This window comes from Pristiophorus japonicus, chromosome 2 (assembly GCF_044704955.1).
Source record: "Pristiophorus japonicus isolate sPriJap1 chromosome 2, sPriJap1.hap1, whole genome shotgun sequence".
Lineage (NCBI taxonomy): Eukaryota > Metazoa > Chordata > Chondrichthyes > Pristiophoridae > Pristiophorus > Pristiophorus japonicus.
Window position 1 is genome coordinate 154,581,354 of NC_091978.1, and position 20,636 is coordinate 154,601,989.

At 43.2% G+C, this 20,636-nt stretch overlaps 1 protein-coding gene across 1 annotated transcript in view; it reads left to right on the forward strand.

The window, feature by feature from the left end:
* Nucleotides 1–20,636, forward strand: part of lnx1 (ligand of numb-protein X 1) — a 370,671-nt gene that overhangs the window by 286,698 nt on the left and 63,337 nt on the right. The window contains exons 5-7 of the mRNA XM_070870019.1: nucleotides 260–462; nucleotides 5,220–5,579; nucleotides 14,075–14,203. Coding sequence (XP_070726120.1) covers nucleotides 260–462; nucleotides 5,220–5,579; nucleotides 14,075–14,203 — 692 coding nt within the window. The remainder of the gene's footprint in view (nucleotides 1–259; nucleotides 463–5,219; nucleotides 5,580–14,074; nucleotides 14,204–20,636) is intronic.

Consider the following 20,636-nt stretch of genomic DNA (forward strand, 5'->3'; position numbering starts at 1 on the left):
GCCGGACTACCTTACCACATGTAGAAATTTAATCCAGTGTTACATATTTAATATTGTATACTTCTGCACAATAAACCCATGTTTATAGAGAATGCAAAATCTGTGGTGGTTCCATGAGTAAGTTTAGCCAAAACATTGATATTTCACGAATGGAACATGAACACGTGTGTTGCAGGTCATATTTGCAATGTAACGTATTAAACTATTTAACACAAGGACAGACTCCGACATTCAATCATGTTTGTTTTTGTATTTCTAGCATTTCCCAGACTACATTATTTAATTCCAGATGGTGAAGTTACAACAATCAAGATTAATCGCTCAGATGCACATGCAAGCCTTGGCATCAGCATTGTGGGAGGATGTGAAAATCCTATGGAGAATATTGTTATACAAGATATTTATCGAGATGGTGCCATTGCTAAAGATGGCAGACTTTTACCAGGAGATATGATTCTAGAGGTACTGCACATTGTGGAAATATTTCTAAATATAAATTGTATCCTCCTTCCTTTAGTTCCTTGTAGTATGCATATTGTACAGCTGAGAAAGGTGTTAGGCAATCTGTTTGTCCCTTCCCCCAATTCCTAATGCTCTGTAACTGGCTGGACCTGGGGGTGAATGAGAGTGGCATAGTGTGACTGACTTCCTCTTTGAAATCACTTTGCTCCTCCTTATCATCTCCTGATTGCCCAGCTGCACCAGGAACTTACTATGTATGTGGCTAAAATCGCACGTTCGACCACTCTGCAGTGAATTCTATTGTCCATAACATCCCCCACCTCTGTGTCTACCTGCTGCTGAAACCATTTCCAGACCTGTCTATTCCAAAGCTTTCCTGAGCAGCCTCCTATCGTCATCATCGTTATCTCAATTTGTGCCAACAGGCTACTCCAGAACTGGGCATTTCTCTTCCAGTGCTATTGCCATGCAAATCCCTTGAATATATTTGTTTGTCTACCACCAACCTTAATGCATACATTTGGGCATCCAATCAATGGTATAGGCCCTAGCACTGGCTCCTCCCCAGCTTAGATTGTACCTGTACAGTCAAGAGGTCATCGGAGTCTGGCCTCCTGTCAGGAGGCTTGTCCCACAGCAGCGTAGATCAGAAATTCAGATTCACATGGTCTACAATTTACTATCATTGAAATGAGTGGTCAGAAAATTCTAGGCAATGCATGCCCGAATTTCCGACATGTGTTTTCAGTTGGCAAGATTCCCCACCACACTTGTTAACTTGTTGAGCATCAGTTAACAACAGACTTGGAAATTTACTCATGCTTTCCCTCAAGGACACTTGTCATTAATGATGCCTGCAATAAGGGTGGCATGAGGCAGCGAAGAAAGTTGGCAGTGGTCCAGTATGGAGGAGAACAGAGTAGATTGAAAAGAGTGACTCAGCTGTTTCAGTCCACACAACACCTTGGTGCATCAGCAATCTCACTTGGGTAGACATGTTGGCAGAAGAGAAGAGGAGGAGAAAATTCAAGGCCATAGGTGGAGGACCACCAGGATAACTATCGTCCCGGGCAGAATGTCTACTGCAGCTGAAAGAGTTTTCTTGCGGCTACAGGAAAGCAATGTGTGAGGAGGCAATATCTTACAAATAAATCCATTGTTGAATTATGCCATTTCCTGGAACCGAACATGCAGCCAAGGAGCAACGTTAACGCTGCACTGGTGGTAACAGTGATTCCAACCCCCATCGCCCATTAGCTCTTTCAAGGCAATTGAAGGAAACTTTACAAGGATCAACCCGTTTGTGATTCAGAGAAGTAGCAACAAGTTAAAGTTCAGGTAGAAAATGGAGGAGAATGGCAAAGAGCTAGCAGACTCTGCCCAACCTTGTCCTCTGCTCTGACCTGTTGCTGCTTTTCTGCAAACAAACATGTGTTTCTTTGTTGTGTAGCATGCAGCATTACGATGTCACTTTCTCCAGGGCATAGTGTAATACAGAATAATTGTGAGGAAACCGGTTTACCAGGATATGATTGAAGACTGTCTTCATGTTTAATTGGACAGTTTTTTTCAAATAACCATTCTCTATTACTTCTGTTCATGTGGGAAACATAAATTTTAAAAGAAAACAATGGTGGAAGAGTTTTAACATAGTGCAATGTGTCTTTATTGAAAATAATAATTGAGATGTGGAGTGTGCTTTTAACATGTGTTTCCTCTTGTATGTACATGCTTGTGCAGTGATTTCTTCTACTGTGCTACTCCCACATGGTGTACGATTGGAGGGATAAATATTCTTCAACTGGGTCCTTATCATGACATGTTGCAGACTCAGACAGTCTTGATTTTGTTCCAGGAATAACCCATCCTATTCCAGCTTGCATTGTGAGGCAGTTAACAGACCAGGAACTGAAGGGGAATTGAGAGCTGCCCAACTGTTCTTGTGCTTCTGCCTACATCATAATAGATTAATTAGCTGGTTGTTCATCTCATTTGCTGTTTGTGGAACCTTGCTGTGTGCAAATCGGTTAGTGTATTTACCTACATAACTGGTGACTATATGTCAGAAATAATTAATTGGCTGTGAAATGCTTTGGGAAGCCCTGAGGAAGTGAAAGGCACTATTACCTGGAAATTCTGCTGCAGTGACCCTGATCGCCTGTTGTTGATGGTTGTGGTTGTTGGAGGCCAATCGTCACAGCCCCAGGAGTTCGCGGCAGGAGTTCCTCAGGACCGTCCTAGGCCCTACTTTAGCTGCTTCATCAATGACCTTCCCTCCATCATAAGGTCAGACGTGGGGATGTTTGCTGATGATTGCACAGTGTTCAGTTCCATTCGCAGCTCCTCAGAGAATGAAGCAGTTCATGCCTGGGTGACATTCAGGCTTGGGCTGATAAGTGGCAAGTAACATTCGCATCACACAAGTGCCTGGCAATGGCTATCTCTAACCAACGCCCCTTGACGTTCAACGGCGTTACCATCGCTGAATCCCCCACCACCAACATCTTGGGGGTCACCATGGATCAGAAACTTAACATAAATACTGTGGCTACAAGAACAGGTCAGAGGCCGGGTATTCTGCAGCTAGTGTCTCACCTCCTGACTCCCCAAAGCCTTTCCACCATCTACAAGACACAAGTCAGGATTATGATGGAATACTCTCCACTTGCCTGGATGAGTGCAGCTCCAACAACATTCAAGAAGCTCGACACCATCCAGGACAAAGCAGCCCACTTGATCGGCACACCAACTACCACCTTAAACATTCATTCCCTCCACCACGGGGGCACTGAGGCTGCAGTGTGTACCATCTACAAGATGCACTGCAGCAACTCGCCAAGACTTCTTTAACAGCACTTCCCAAACCCATGACCTCTACCACCTAGAAGGACAAAATGCATGGGAACACCAAGAACCTCCAAGTTACACACCATTCTTCCTTCCTCGTCGCTGGGTCAAAATCCTGGAACTCCCTCCCTAACAATACTCTGGGAGTACCTTCACCACAAGGATTGTAGTGGTTCAAAAATGCAGCTCACCACCACCTTCTCGAGGGCAATGAGGGATGGGCAATAAATGCTGGCCTTGGTGGAAGTTCAGCAGAAAGCCCCCCATAATGGCATAATGTTTTTTTCTATGTCTCTGAGGTTTCCATCGAATTTATGCCAGGAAATCAGGGCACCCCCGCAGAAATTCTATCCCAAATAAACAAGTTTGTCTTTTCTTTGCAAGAGTCCGAGGCCAAGTCCTCGTGTTGGTCGCTGTTCTGCTTATTGCACCACAATGTTCTCTGAATCCCTCACTCATGGTTCTCTGGAGTCTTCTAAGCCTGTTGGACCTTACTGTCTTAATCGCATCAGTGGGAGAAAGTAATTTAATAAGTTCCTTACTATGTTTTGGAACATAGCAGTGGTGTATGCTGTATTTATTTGATGCTTCCTCCCCCACCCCCCGCCAGTTTCTGGTATCTCTGTGTGGACCACAAATCTGAAAAATTGTGAGTTATTTTTAAATATCCCATGTTTTGACCTCAAGTTGCCAATAGTTAATTTCCGAATATGAATAAGTTAGCCACCTCAGCCTTTCTTTGTTTGCTGTTGGCTTCAATTTTACAAGGGTATAAAACACTTCTACTGAACAAAAAATATTATGAACCTATAAAAATATGGTTTCAGTTTAACATTTAATGACTCAAGATTTCAACCAATTTACTGAGGATCCAATCAAATAAGTAGGCTTAACTAATTAGTTAATACTAACTCAATACTAAATATTGATGTAATATAATAATAGTAGATGTGCTGTATTTCCTGTCTGCTTTCTCACATTTTCTGTGTCATTTATTTTACTTTCTGACTTGGAAATATATTGCCATTCCTTCATCACCACTGAGTCATAATCCTGGCACTCCCTCCCTGACAACACTGTGGGAGTACCTTCACCACACGGACTGCAGCAGTTCAGGAAGGCGGCTCACCATCACCTTCTCGAGGGCAATTAGGGATGGGCATTAAATGCTGGCCTTGCCAGCGACGCCCACATCCCATGAACAACTAAAAATATATATATTCCAGGCAAAAATGTTTGTATCTGGTTGGCTCACATGCAAGTTTTGTTGAAACAATCTATTTAAAAAAAGCAGAAAGACATTTGCAAAATTCAAAGAAGCTTACCCCATTTTGTTAACACAGGTCAGAAGGTCTGTAGTCTATGGTTTAAAAAAAAATAACATTAGTAATTACACTTTAAATAAAAAGAGAAAGACAAACAGCCAATTCATCCTCGGTCCTGATCTGGAAACTGAACAGACACTGTTCCCTCATCAAAACATTAAACTCAGATTATCCTAAGGCTGTTTACAGCACAACTTTGTGGCCTTAAAAGGGATCTAGTGCCACCTTATCAGTCGAATAATAATTTGTGCAATACATTATTTAACATTCCTATCCTTATAAAACAACATATCCCAACATCAATAGCAAGCCATGGGAGATCTTGGAATCCATAATACAATATATGTATTTTGCGCATATATATATATATATATATAATAGTCTTGCATGAAGCACGCATTTCCTGTAATTGTCACTTACTTCTTGCAACACTTTCCTCATCACATTTTGTTAATGGCACTCCCATTATAAAACAGTGTGCTCCAGCTTACCACAAATGCTATTGAAAATCTGTTTTTTAATAATAATAACCCCTCATTTCAATGTCTTAATTTTGTGTTTATGATTATAATATTTTTTGTCCAGGTAAATGGAACTGACATTAAAAGTGTACCTCATAACTATGCACTGGCAGTATTGAAACAGCCCTGCCAGATCCTGCTGCTGAGTGTGCTCCGAGAACAGCTCTACAAGTGCAGAAGCAGCATTGAAAGTAACTGCTCCAGAGATGACAGCTTCCATGTTATTCTCCACAAGAGTGCTGATCAACAGCTGGGAATAAAGTTGGTCCGCAGGTCTGATGAATCTGGAGTTTTTATATTTAATTTACTTGAAGGAGGCCTAGCTGCCCAAGATGGCCAGCTGCAAGTGAATGACCGGGTACTGGCCATCAATGGACACGATCTTCGCCAAGGGTCTCCTGAAATTGCAGCACATTTTATACAGGTTAGTTTTATGAACACAAAATTATTTATAACTGATGCGGTTAACTGCCGTGACTGCAAAGCTCTGCATATCATTGTATCATCGATTCTTCACCATCATCATCATCATCATCATAGGTAGTCCCTCGGAGTCGAGGAAGACTTGCTTCCACTTTTAACATGAGTTCTTAGATGGCTGTACAGTCCAAAACGAGAACCACAGTCTCTGTCACAGGTGGGGCAGAAAGTTGTTGAGGGAAGTGGTGGGTAGAATTGGTTTGTTGCGCGCTCTTTCCGCTGCCTGCGCTTGATTTCTGCATGCTCTCGGCGATGAAACTCAAGGTGCTCAGCACCCTCCCAGATGCGCTTCCTCCACTTAGGGCGGTCTTTGGCCAGGGACACCCAGGTGTCAGTGGGGATGTTGTACTTTATCAGGGAGGCTTTGAGGGTGTCCTTGTAATGTTTCCACTGCCCACCTTTGGCTCGTTTGCTGTGAAGGAGTTCCGAGTAGAGTACTTGCTTTGGGAGTCTCGTGTCTGGCATGCGAACTATGTGGCCTGCCCAGTGGAGCTGATCAAGTGTGGTCAGTGCTTCGATGCTGGGGATGTTGGCCTGGTCAAGGACGCTAATGTTGGTGCATCTGTCCTCCATGGGGATTTGTAGGATCTTGCGGAGACATCGTTGGTGATATTTCTCCAGCGACCTGAGGTGTCTACTGTACATGGTCCAAAAAGGCGTTAGATGTGACCCTTACGGCTAAAGGGATCAAGGGGTATGGAGAGAAAACAGGCAGAGGGTACTGAAGTTGCATGATCAGCCATGATCATATTAAATGGTGGTGCAGGCTTGAAGGGCCGAATGGCCTACTCCTGCACCTATTTTCTCTGTTTCTATGTTTCTGAGCCATACAGGAGGGCGGGTATCACTACAGCCCTGTAGACCATGAGCTTGGTGGCAGTTTTGAGGGCCTGGTCTTCAAACACTCTTTTCCTCAGGCAGCCGAAGGCTGGAGGCAGTGTTGGATCTCGTCGTCAATGCCTGCTCTTGTTGATAGGAGGCTCCCGAGATATAGGAAGTGGTCCACGTTATCCAGGGCCGCGCCATGGATCTTGATGACGACCATCATCAGACTACCAGGATGCTAGAAGGTAAACTAGATGGACCGTGGTCTTTTTTGTTTAGCAATTCCTATGTTCCTGTGAGAAAGAATAGTTAAATTGATACAGTATTTAAGTCCTGAAGCTAGTCTAGTAATAAATAGCTCTGTATTAAATAAGATGTAATGGATGAATTCACTGACTTGGGAAAGATTGGAATAACAAAGTCTCACCCTTGGTTCATTAGTGGCACTCTTTCCTCTGAGTCAGAAGGTCATGCTTCAAACTCAATTTCAGAAACTTGAGTACTGAGGGAGTATTGCACTGTCAGAGGTGCCGTCTTTCAGATGAGATATTAAAACGAGGCCCTGAATGCGTGCTCAGGTGAACGTAAAAGATCCCATGGCACGTTTTGAAGAAGAGCAAGCAAGTTCCCCTGGATGTCTTGACCCACAGTTATCTCTCAATGAGCATCACAAAACGAACAGATTATCTGGTTATTTATCTCATTGGTGTTGTGAAACCTTGCAATGTGTAAATTAGCTCCCGTTTTCCCCTACATTATAACAGTGACTAAACTTTAAGGGGCTGAAATTGCCCTTTTAGATAAGGCCTCTGGCCAGCTGAAAGCAGCGGCCACGGTGCGGCGCGGAATGGCCGACAAGTCTCCGCGAAGGGGCTGCCATTTTAAACATTGCCCTTCCTCTGCGTTGGAGCGGTTCAGGGGACCGCTCCGCCCATTTTCCCACCACGGCATACAGGCACCAACCCCTTGCCGACCAGCGGCGACCCCTTCCCAAAATTGCCCCGTGGAAATATCCCTTTTAGTGGAATTGCCCCGCGGGAGCGGCGCCGCCGCCAGTCGGTGCCCCCAACAGCTTTTTCTGTTGGTGCGCGTCTTGTTGGTCGGCAGCGCGGCCTACCTTAAAGGGGAGGTGGTGCTGCTGGCGACGCCATTTTATTTTTTATTGTCAGCTGTTGGGGTACAAAGAAGTCTTCTCTTCTTTAAGGTGGATTCCCTAAAATAAGGAGTCGGCACCCACCCTCATAACGATCACGGAATCACTCAAACAAAACCTTGATTCACTACTCCGATCTTTATTCAAGCATATGCAGGGGAAGCGTTCCAGACCTAGCCACCTAGGAATGAACCTTCAAAGAACAAGGGTTCTACACACTCAGTTAGACAGTTTTCGAGGCTTGGTGGCCTCGTGAACACTAATTTCCGACAACCGGTTGGCTTACAACTGATTTACGGAGTTACATTGATTCGTTAACCCTTATCAGACTGGCTGCTGAGTGGTTTCGCAACCTCTCCATCTCCCACAGCATGTGGGGCCGATCTCAGCCTTTTGGAATGTGTTGCTCTACAGTGTTAACCTTGCTCTGGTTTCTCATAGCTAGTTCTGCATTTTTTTAAAGGATAAGCACACAAGCAAAGCTACTCCCATTAACCTGATTCTATGCCGTTCCCTAATGGTTTAAGTGTACTTTTTACTTAAATAGTATGCTTCTTACTCAAGTGTATTTTTTGCCCCCATACATTGCGAGAATTATGCCCCCGGGTTTGGCCAGGCCGTCAACAGGCAGCCTGGTACCCCCTCTTGGGTGCCAGGCTGCTGGCCCAGCAGAAACCCTCCCTGGTGGCGCAGTGAGCCTATGTGAAAAATATGCGGAGCTCACAGATGCCCTCCCCTTTAGCTGAAGGGGAGGGGCGTTGTTACGTTATGCTGACGTCCTCAGCGACGCGCTGATGATTGGTCGGGGCAGCCGACCCACTGCAAGGGTACTTCTACCCCTCAGCCGCCACAACATGGTTGAGGAAGGGAAGGGAAGAGTCAGAGATGGAGCACATGAAGGTAAGGGAGGGGCGAAAGTTAGAAGCAAAAGTAATGAAATTCTCTAACTCAGGATGAGAACAAGAAGCAGCACCATCCAATGAAATAGAAAACGTACAAACAGTAACATAGCATGGAACACCCCTGGCTAATGAGGGTAGAGTTGGAATAAAAACAGATTTAATCATTCATACACTGAATTTCAAAGACTGAATATCAGTCTCCTTGTATACTTGGACATTAACTTTTACCTGGCACATACTACATGAATTTGCTTCCCACTGAGACTCAGGAATTATCCTTGACATTGACTAGGTAACATAGATTCCAGTGAGAAACTAGGAGAGGGCAGATGGAACTACAGCTGCTGGACCACAAATTACATACTTCTGAAACCCACATGGTCATCAATATCAGACACACAAACAAGAGTACCACCTATTCAGACCTTGAAAGCAGAACTGAATTTTTGGTACTGAAAATAATTCCAAGCATACAGTTCTGACCACAATCAAACCACCAGAAAATACATAAGAACATAAGAAATAGGAGCAGGAGTAGGCCATTTGGCCCCTCAAGTCTGCTCCGCCATTCAATAAGATCATGGCTGATCTGATCTTGGCCTCAGCTCCACGTTCCCCATAACCCTTGACTCCCTTATCATTCAAAAATCTGTCTATCTCCACCTTAAATATATTCAATGACCCAGCCTCCATACCTCTCTGGGGTACAGAATTCCAAAGATTCATGACCCTCTGAGAGAAGAAATTCCTCCTCATTTCCATTTTAAATAGGCGACCCTTAATTCTGAAACTATGCCCCTAGTTCTAGATCCCCCTACGAGAGGAAACATCCTCTCTGCATCTACCTTGTTAAGCCCCCTCAGAATCTTATGTTTCAATAAGATCACCTCTCATTCTTCTAAACTCCAATGAGTATAGGCCCAACCTGCTCAACATTTCTTCATAAGACAACCCCTTCATCTCAGGAATCAGCCGAGTGAACCTTCTCTGAACTGCCTCCACTGCAAGTACATCCCTCCTTAAATAAGGAGCCCAAAACTATACACAGTACTCCAGGTGTGGTCTCACAGCTGTACAATTGGAGCAGGACTTCCCTACTTTTATACTCTATCCCCCTTGCAATAAAGGCCAACATTCCATTTACCGTCTTAATTACTTGCTGTATCTGCATGCTAACTTTGTGTTTCATGTACAAGGACCCCCAGATCCCTCTGTACCTCAGCATTTTGCTAGCTAGAAAATACAAATAAAAATACAAATCTGCAGGAATGTTGGCCATTATTGGTGATGGATAATATTGAAATAGCTACTTGTTAGTTGTAGGGATAAACATTCAGGTAAAATTGTACTTCAGGCTTGAATTTAGTTTCAGAATTTTGGATTCGTTTTGGAATTTTTCAATGACTCTAGACGGTTCTTTTTATATTTATATGTATATATGAATATATATTATATATATAAACTGAAATTGTAAAAGATGTTGTAAACTTTACCCACCTCTACTCAAGTAACTGGCATGCATGGGAAATCACAACCCTGACATATGCTTTATGGCTTTCAGACCCAGCCATCAATTCAATTTTATTGTATTTTTGTTACATTACTCAGCAGTAATTCATTTGTCTGAACCAGAAGGATTTATTTGAAAGGTAAGAATGGATTAATAGGTGCTTCACAAATAAGATCTTAGTGAGTAATGGATAAATTGAAGCAGACTAATTTATTTTTAAATTTAACAACTGAAATTTTCAAAGCATAATTTATGCTGATGTGCAATATTTTTAAAACAGAATATTTAAAGAATTCCTTCAGAAATACCTCATCTACCAGATTGATTCTGCAAAAGATAGTGGCTCAGTTGGTAGCACACTCGCCTCTGAGTCAGTAGGTTGTGGATTCAAGTCCTACTTTAGAGACTTGAGCACAAAAATCTAGGCTGACACCCCAGTGCCGTATTAAGGAAGCGTTGCACTGTCAGAGGTGCCGTCTTTCAGAGGAGACGTTAAACCAAGGTCCCATCTGCTCGCTCAGGTGGACGTAAAAGATCCCAAGGCACTATTTCGAAGAAGTGCAGTGGAGTTATCCCCGGTGCCCTGGAAATTATTTATCCCTCAATCAACATAACAAAAACAGATTATCTGGTTATTATCACATTGCTGTTTGTGGGAGTTTGCTGTGCGCAAATCGGTTGCCGGTTTACAACAATGACTAAACTTCAAAGAGTACTTTATTGGCTGCAAAGCGCTTTGGGATGTCCCTGGTCGTAAAAGGCGCCATATAAATGCAAGTCTTTTTTTTCTTTCTTTATATGTTTTAGTATTGCCAGTTGTTGTACACATTGTTTGTTGTGTGGTCCTAGCTGTCTCGCCCCAGCTACTGACTGTATTTTGGTATTCATTTTCTAACTATTATTTTGAAATCAACTTACTACTCGGGGGATCAAGGGTTATGGCGAGAAAGCAGGAAGGGGGTACTGAAGTTTCATGTTCAGCCATGAACTCATTGAATGGCGGTGCAGGCTAGAAGGGCTGAATGGCCTGCTCCTGCACCTATTTTCTATGTTTCTATGTTTCTATGTTAGCAATTTCAGGCCAGTTCAATCATCTCAGATTTTACAAATTAGCATTCACAGTACTTTGGCTGACTTCAAAATGTGGGAACAGGAGTAAACGGTAAAGAGAGTGGCCTGCACAGGGTGGTCTTAAATGGAGTGCCTCTTAACAGAGTGTTGAAGTTGGGAATTTGGAGAGTGTGGGAATTTGGAGCAGAGGGGGAAGGAGGTGCTGCTTTTTGCCTCCAATACTTGTAGTGCTTTGTGTTACAGATAAATAATTTAATCTACCTATAACTTAAACTGGATCTAGTAATTGGTTAAGAAATTAAATTATAAGCTAAGTTAATTAAATACATAAACTAATTAATTTATTAAATAAATAAAACAGTTATATAAGGATGGCAGTGCAGGTGGTGTGCTACAACTGCAGCATGTGGGAGTTTGTGGAGAGCATCGCGATCCCTGACGACTACGTGTCTGCATCTCGAGGAACTTCAGTTCTCAGTTGTTGTGCTGGTGTCCGAGGTGCAGACATTGTGGGGCATCAGGGAGGGGGAGAGTTGCCTGGACACTTTGATCCAGGAGGAAGTCACACCCCTTACGTTAGGTAGTGGCACAGGTCTGGTTAGTTGTCAGGGACAGGAGGGTGTGACTGCATCTCAGGCAGGTAAGGGGACCCCAGGCATAGTGCTGGAGGAGCCTTGGCCTTAGTCAGCATTTATGAGGTTCTTGCTGCCTGTGGATGAGGGAAGAGTCTGCAGGGTGGATGAGCAAACTGACCATGGCACCATGGTACAGGAAGCTATTCAAGTGAGGGGCGTGAAAGGAATGTAGTTGTGGTAGAGGACAGTTTAGTCAAGGGGATAGATACTGTCCTCTGCAGCCGCGACCGAGAGTTCCGAAGGCTGTGTTGCCTGCCCAGTGCCAGGGTTAAGGATATCTCCTTATGGCTGGAGAAGAATGGGGATAGGAAGGGGAGGATCCAGTTGTCGAGGTTCACGTAGGAACTAACGACCTAGGTAGAACTAGAAATGAAGTTCTGCTGAGAGTTTGAAGAGCAAGGGTCCAAATTAAAACACAGAACCTCAAAGGTAATAATAAAGCTAAGTGTGACAGGGAGGGACAGAGTACGTGATGTACTGGTAATAGTACATCAGCAAATAAGGTGAGAGCAGGGAATTATGATAAAAAGTTAAAATTAAAGGCTTATTCTGAACGAAGCGTTCGTAACAATATAGATGAATTAGTGGCACAAATAGAAGTAAATGGGTTTGATCCAATAGTCATTGCAGAGAGGTGGTTGCAAGGTGACCAAGGTTGGGAACTAAATATTCAAGGGTACTTAATGTTTTGAAAAGACAGACAGAATGGAATAGAAGGGGGGTACCCTGATAACGGATGCCATAAGGACAGCAATGAGAAAGAATCTTGGCTCGAAAGATCAGGAAGTAGAATCAGTATAGGTGGAGATAAGAAATAACTAGGGGCAGAAACCACTGGTGGGTGTAGTTTATAGGCTCCCTAACAGAGTATTAATCAACAAATAGGAGCTTATAACCAAGGTAATACAATAACCGCGGGGGACTTTAATCTTCATATAGATCGGGCAATTCAAATTGCCAAGGGTAGTCTGGAGGATGAGTTCATGGAATGCATTCGAGATAGTTTCCTAGAACAATATGCCATGGAACCAACCAGGGAACAGGTTATTTTAGATCTTGTATTGTGTAATGTGACCGGGTTAATTAGTAATCTCATAGTAAAGGACCCTCTGGGAAAGAGTGATCATAATAAAAGTCTTAAACTTAAATGAAGCCAGTTACAAAGGTATGAGGGGCGAGTTGGCTAAGGTATATTAGAAAATTAGATTAAAAGATATAATGGTAGATAAGCAGTGGCAAACATTTAAAGAAATATTCCAAAATTCTCAACAAATATACATTCCAAAAGTGATCCATCTGTGGCTAACTACAGAAGTTAAGAAATAGTATTCGATTAAAAGAAGAGACTTATAATATTGTGAAGAATAGTAGTAAGCCTGAGGATTGGAAGAGCTTTAGAAACCAGCAAAGGATGACCAAAACATTGATTAAAAAGGGAGAAAAGAGAATGAGAGTAAACTAGCAAGAAATGTAAAAACAGATTGTAGGAGCTTCTACAAGTATATAAAAAGGAAGAGAGTGGCAAAAGTAAACAATGGTCCTTTAGAGGCTGAGGCAGGAGAAATTATAATGGGGAATAAGGAAATGGCAGAGACTTTAAACAAATATTTTGGGGGGAATTTTAACCTTAAAAAGCAGGTGGGTTTGGAGCGTGTGGGTAGTTAAATTGTTAAATCGGATTCCTGACCAGAACACGCCTCCAACCTTCCCACTTCCTGTTTGGACGGGGACGGGACCGGGATTTTGTTTTTATCTGCAGCTGGATGGGTTTTACATACTTCGTAAAACCCAGCAGTTACAGCAAGGTGGGGACTGCAGGATCCAAGAGCTATGTGCCTTTATATTTGCCTCCTGGATCCAGGGACCCTACCTAGCCCACCCCCGTGATCAGAGAGCCCCCTCACAAAGGCGCCTGATCGCCTTCCCGGATCCCTCTCTTTCCCCCCCCCCCCCCCCTGCCATTGCCCCCATCGATGAACTTGAGGCCAGCCACTATCCTATGGTGTCCTGCCCCAATCTTCCTCCTCCCCTTTCCCAATCAACAGGCACGAAGGGCCGTATAGCTGACTTCTGTTCCTAATTATTATGTTTGTATCTTCTTAAACAGACCTGTAGTAAGAACAGTTATAAAAATGCACCATTGCAATAAAGTAATTATAGAAATTGTGAAAGAGCTGGTGTATTTAAATTTTTATACATTCTATTATAGCTCTCGGAATCCAATTTTTCACTGATCTTTGGTGTTCTGTTTCTTTACCAGAAGATAATGTGTGAGAATTCTGGTATGGAATACTATTGTTAGTTTCCCAATTGTTTGACTTGCATCTGTATATCATAATTTAGGTAAGTGAGGATCGAGTACATTTTATTGTATCAAGAAAGACCGGGGAACAGACCCCTGATATCTTGCAAGAGAGTGGCTGGAACAACAGCAGCCCACCCAGCCGTGGTGAAATAAACCTGCACAACAAGGTAAGGACAGGGATTTCCTATCGTCTTTACTAATAATGTTGGAAGGATTGAATTAACTTGTTATTATACGCTATAATGGCTACTGAAATATACCTTGCATCACTAAATAAAACCGATTATGTGTTAAACACTAAGCATTAGTAATGTTGTTAATTCTCTTATAAAACTGGAACCAAAGCACAGTAGGATAGAGTATCTTCTTTACTGTCAGGGCATAAAGCATTATTTGGCAGAGTGCAAAGAGCAATATTAGGGAGGAACACACACCTGTAACCGAGCCTGCTCTTCCATTTAAATGAATAGATAGAAAATCAGGGAGGCTCTGTTACAGGTGATTAATCTTCCATGTAGTTTCCCCTTCGTGCTCGCCCAGGCGATATTTTACGCCCGGATCACAAAGACAAAAATTTATCCGAGATGTTCTTAAAATATTAATGATGAAAAATTTTCTTATTACTTTGCATCTGCCAACAAGTTGTACGCGGTGAGTCCAAGTATACAATATATGATAACATATGCTTTTTATGCCCTGGCAGTAATCGTTCTTCCATGGTTCCATCAGAACCAGAAAAACCCTCTTATTGGCCTTATAACAGGGTCTATTGCTGTCTCCCTTCTGTTCCCACTCAAAACCATCTTTTAGCTTGCCCTTTTCACCCCATTTTCAAGAAAGTCTGTCTTTCTATTCCTTTACCCCTGTCTGTCCTCCTTTTTACTGTAACAACTTTTTGAAGGTACTGATTTTTTTTTGATTGTATTAGAAAAGATGTTTTAAAATTTCTAAGAAAATGTAAATAAATAATACATTTTAAAATATCAGTTAACTATTTGGAATTATTTTGGAACTAATGACACAATATATGCCACAAATGCTAAAGTTAGAAAATTCATTTATTCCCAATTGTTACTTCCAAAAGCACAATAGGTTGCTGATTGTCTGGTGTGTTCTGCTAGAGGGGAATAGAATGGAGATTTGAGCTTTTAATTCCCTACATAGAGAGTTCCAAATCTCATTCATTCAACTGGGGTCATTGGGTGAATGTTGGATGCAGATTGGAGATAAATATCTTCGATTGAGTCACGTTGGCTTCTCCCGCATAATTAATCATTATAGAGTAGCAATGGCAGAACTTGGGAAGAGGTAACCTGTCCACCTCCTCTCAGTCAGTTAGTTTTCCATGGAGTGCCTTTTTTGAGTTGTATGTGAATCTACAGAAAGTTGGGGGCAATAGATTTATTTCATAGGACTGTTCTGTTATTATACAATACTTCTGTGACATACATTGAGTCCCTTAGGGACTTTGCAAAAAAATACACTCTATTCAAAATATATCTGGCACAAAGGGTCCTGAAAAAGCAAAAATGGACAAAAATGGTTAAATTAATTTTAGTTAAAAAGCACACTTAAGGGGGTTGCTATATTTTATAATTGCAGCGCCCCAACTCCTAACCAAATACAGCACATATTTTGTAAACAAAGATTCAGGACGTGGGCAGCAAAATGATAGCTATGTGCAGATCTTCTGTAATGAAGTGCTTGTTAGACTAAATAGCTGCAAATATTTATCTCACAGTGACCAAGGAGGTCAGTTTCAGCTGATGTCTATCGCAGACAATTACTTACAGAGGTTAGAGTTGCCGGAAGAGTGGCTTAGACAGTGATGTAAAAATGTCAGTGGAGAGTTGCTGAGTGTACTCGGATGTATTTCAAGATAAACAATGTCTGTTCTGAGCCTGGATTTTATCAGCTATTATTCAGCTTTCAGTTGCATGTTTATAAAATGATTTTTTTTCACATTTCCATTTAATTAGATTCTTGAGATAAAATAGTTTGTGCTTGCTAGTGTTTTGTATTGAAGTGATAAGTCTTGAAAAGTTTTTCTAAAGTATTGCCTTAAGGCCCGAACTTGGTGGCCTTACCGCCCACTGTCACCGAGTTTTTTGGGCGGTCTACCCTTGGTGCCATTTTCCATTAGGTCTCCCGCCGGCAGGAAGGGAGGACCGCTGGGAACCACCCGCTGACGGCCGCTAGCGCGCAGGGCGCGTAAGTGTCCTCCCGCCCGCCCAGCTACCAGTTTGATGCAGGCGGGAGTCGGCGGCAGCACGGGGAAGGACCACTGAGTGAATGCAGGTCTAACCCCAACGGTAAATAAGAAGACCTTCAAAAAACAGTTACTGAACTTCTTTTACTTATTTTTTTCAGTGATTTAGGTGGATGGGGTCCCTTGAAGGTTTTCCAGTGGATTTATTTTTAAATTTTGTGTAAATTTTTATTTTTATGTGTTTTCCCCCCTCCTTTGGTGAGGATTATATTTGCCGCTGAGATTGGGAGCTCCTGCCCGCTGCCGCCCAGATTCATGCCTGAAGTCCGTTTTTTGCCACAGGGCAGTACTGGCAGATCTTTTAGAGGAATCTTCCTGGCAAAGTACCACCAGGTCTCAGTGGTCCTTTGGGCGGCACTTGGGTGGACCATGGCATTGACCAAGTTCGGGCCCTTAGTCTTTTTTAAATGTTCATCTGAAAGTATGTCAGCACTGGGAAGATTGGTCTACCTTTCAATTTTGAGCAACAAATGTTAGCCCAAACATGTATCAGCTGTGGCTCAGTGGGTAGCATCTTCGCCTCTGAGTCAGAAGATTGTGGGTTCAAGCCCCACTCCAGAGACTAGATCGCAAAAATCTAGGCTGACACTCTGAGGGAACGCTGTACTGTTGGAGGTGCTGTCTTTCAGATAGGACGTTAAACCGAGGTCCCGTCTGCAGTCTCGGGTGAATGTAAAAGATCCTATGGCACTATTTCAAAGAAGTGCAGGGGAGTTACCCCGATGTCCTGGCCAATTTTTATCCCTCAAACAACATCACTAAAATAGATTATCTGGTCATTAGCACATTGCTGTTTGTGGGAGCTTGCTGTGCGCAATTCCTACATTGCAACAGTGACTCTACTTCCAAAAAATACCGTGAAAGGCGCTACATAAATGCAAGTCTTTTTCCTTCAAACATTCGCAAGTCAGTATAGCATAGGCTAAGGTGTCGGCCTTGACTCAGTCATATCACCCCCACCTCTGAGTCAGAAGATTGTGGGTTCATGTCCCACTACATAGACTTGAACACAATCTAGGCTGACACTTTGGTGCAGTATTGAGGGACTGCTGCACTGTTGAACATTAAATCGAGGCCTGAATCTGCCTTAACTCCAACTTTAGAAAAATGGCTCCTACTGCACTAATGAATTTCCTCCATCTACCATCCCTGTAGTCCTACTGATATAACTTGATACAAAGTTGTGGACAGTTTTGAGCTTCCACCAAGAGCTGGGTTGAGACAGTTCAACTCATTTCACATGGACCCTTACTAGCAGAGAGCTAAAGGGTTTTATCCATCAGGTTGAAAGGTCACTGATACCTAGGCCTCTTTTTTTTTTCATATTCTTTGACCAGGTCAGAATCTTAAACTACTATCAGAAAATCTCTCAATTCAGAGGCATAACGTCAGAAAGGAAGTAATTTAGATATAAACCGATATTATTGCAGAAACTCTTATTTAAATTCTGAGATAAATGTCGATTTCTGTGGGCTGTAAGAAACGTTTGTGAAATGTGTTTGGGCAGTCTTAAGTCAATTTCTGATAGGAGTGGGTACATAGCACAAACCTGACTGCAAATCTAACACAAATTGGTGAGTTTAATCAGAAAATGAACAAAGATTATAGTTGTGGGAAATTAAAAAAAAAACATTAATCTTGTTGGTCTTCTGAAGTTGCAATTTTGACATTTTGTCATGGTATAGTAGTAGGAATGTTCTCTTGCATATATCCAATCTGAGCTAAATATATATATTTGAAAGCAATGAGTGCCTGGAGCCTTGGAAAGGCTGGGAGGCTTGGAAAGATTCAGTAGCATGAAAGCTTCAAGCTGTGGTAACCTACGCTTCTACAGAGAGGTCTGACCTTGTTCCGGATGTCTATATGTCATCCTCCAGTAGATGGCACAACTATGTGGCAGCCTGTTTTGTGAAGCAGAGGCCATGAAGATAGGAATCCTCAGAGATGTCCAGGTATATGTTGGAGGAGGGTCTCTAAATGTAGGTTCCAGGGTCATGTCGAATATAGGCATAATGCCATGGATGGTGTCATTACATATGTGTTTGGTGACCCCCCCTCATGAGCTCCTCTTCATCCTTTGAAACATCCAGCATGATCAGACACTGACCAGTAATATCTATGCTCAGCACTTTATATCATTCTACTTAATTGCATGCAACAACCAAGAATAATGAAGTTAAATAATGGTAGCAAACAGAAACAAAAATGTAAGAGTTCCCAACAAAACAACTGATGTATTGGGGGGGGGGGGGCGCGGGGGGGATATATTCAGTAAAATTGATCAGAAAATACAAAGTTTGATGACCGTAACAGCTGCTTACTTCTCAGTGTACCTCCCAGGAACACTGTTGCACCCACTGAATAAGCAATCAGTGTACCACGGGTCAGAAGTTTGGACAAGCGACTCATTTTAATTATCTGATACAATTGTGGCCTGCACATGCCAGCTCTTCAAAATTTCCAGTTGGAAAATAGGGTGTGTCATGTATTCAACCATCATTGTAACCCATGTATAAACTGACCTAAGTTGCACACTGTGAGAACATTGACCACTAGGTGGTGAACATGTGGGAGACACTCCTAGCCTGGACTTTCAGGTATAAAAGGGGAAGCTCCACCCACCTTCATCACTTGAGTGCTAGCTAATAAAGGTCACAGAGTGACCTTCTCTCAAGTATGGGCCTCGTGTGCATTTATACTGTACAGTAAGGACATATCATTGGCGACGAGAAACTGGGATTTAAACCAAGCGAGCATGGCCAGTAGCAGCACAGACGAGAGGTACTGTGTTGGTGATGATTGGGACGACTTTATTGAGAGACTACAGCAAAGTTTCGTCACTAAGGAATGGTTGGGACAGGAGTCGGCCGACAAACGCAGGGCTCATCTCCTGACGGTTTGTGGATCCTGGACGTACTCCCTGATGAAGGATCTTCTAGCACCAGGGAAGCCGGCGGAAAAGACTTTCGAAGAGCTCAGTAAGTTAATCGGGGAACACTTTAAACCGGCAAGCAGCATGCACATGGCGAGACACCTGTTTTATACGCACCGGTGGCGAGAAGGGCAAAGCGTTCCAGACTTCGTGGCAGATCTCCGGCGCCTGGTGAGCTTATGTAAGTTCCCAGATGCATGCAGAGTGGAGATGCTGTGAGAGTTTTTTTATTGAGGGCATCAGGCACGCTGGGGTTTTCAGGAAACTGATTGAGACCAAAGACTTGACCTGGAAACGGCGGCCTTGATGGCCCAGACTTTTATCTCGGGAGGAAGAGACCAGAATGATGTTTGACAAAAATCTGGGCTCAAATGCAGCAAATGGACAGGGAGTCAACATTGTTAAAGCGGCACACAGTTCTCCAGGCAGACAAGGGCAATCGAACATACCCCAACATGTAGTCGAACCCAGAGGGGGAATTTAACCGAGACAATGGTTAGCTGAACGGCGATTCACGCCATTGCAAGGGACAATGGAGCCATCAACACCTGTTAATGGTGCACTTAAGGACAGTCACAGAGACAGTCAGAGGAGATCGACTGGTAATGGACCTTTTGTTTCCAACAACGGCTCATGTTGGAGGTGTGGAGGCACACACCCAGCCAGAGTTTGCAGGTATCAGCAATATACCTGCAGAAATTGCACAGTTAGCGGTCACTCGGCGCATATGTGCAGGAAGCCTGCAGCCAAGCTAATGTACGAGGAGGACGGGCCCGATGTAAGCCCTACGAGGCCAAATGAACACTGGTGGAAATCGCTGGAAGCTGTAGTTCAGCGAGTTCATGTGGAGCACGTATACAGTTCATACATCAGGACGTCATCGATAATGATGAAAGTGCTCCTCAATGGCATCACAGTATCAATGGAGCTAGACATGGGGGACAGCCAGTCCCTGATGAGTATCAAACAGTTCGAAAAGTTGTGGGCGTCCAAGGCCAGGAGGCCAAAATTATCGCCGATTGACTCACAGCTACGGACTTAACACAAAGGAGATCATTCCGGTGCTAGGCAACGCCACGGTAGTCGTGATCCACAAAGATTCCGAGAACAGGTTGCCACTCTGGATTGTCCCGGGGGACGGTCCCGCACTACTGGGGAGGAGTTGACTTGCTGTCATGAACTGGAAATGGGGCGATGTCAGTGCAATTTCTTCTGTGGAGCGAGTATCATGCTCACAGATCCTGGACAAATTTGACTCACTATTTCAACCCAGCATTGGCACTTTCATGGGGGCCAAGGTAGTGATTCACATAAACCCGGATGCCAGGTCAGTACACAAGGCCAGAGCAGTGCCGTACGTGATGCGGGAAAAGATAGAAGGCGAATTGGACCGCCTGCT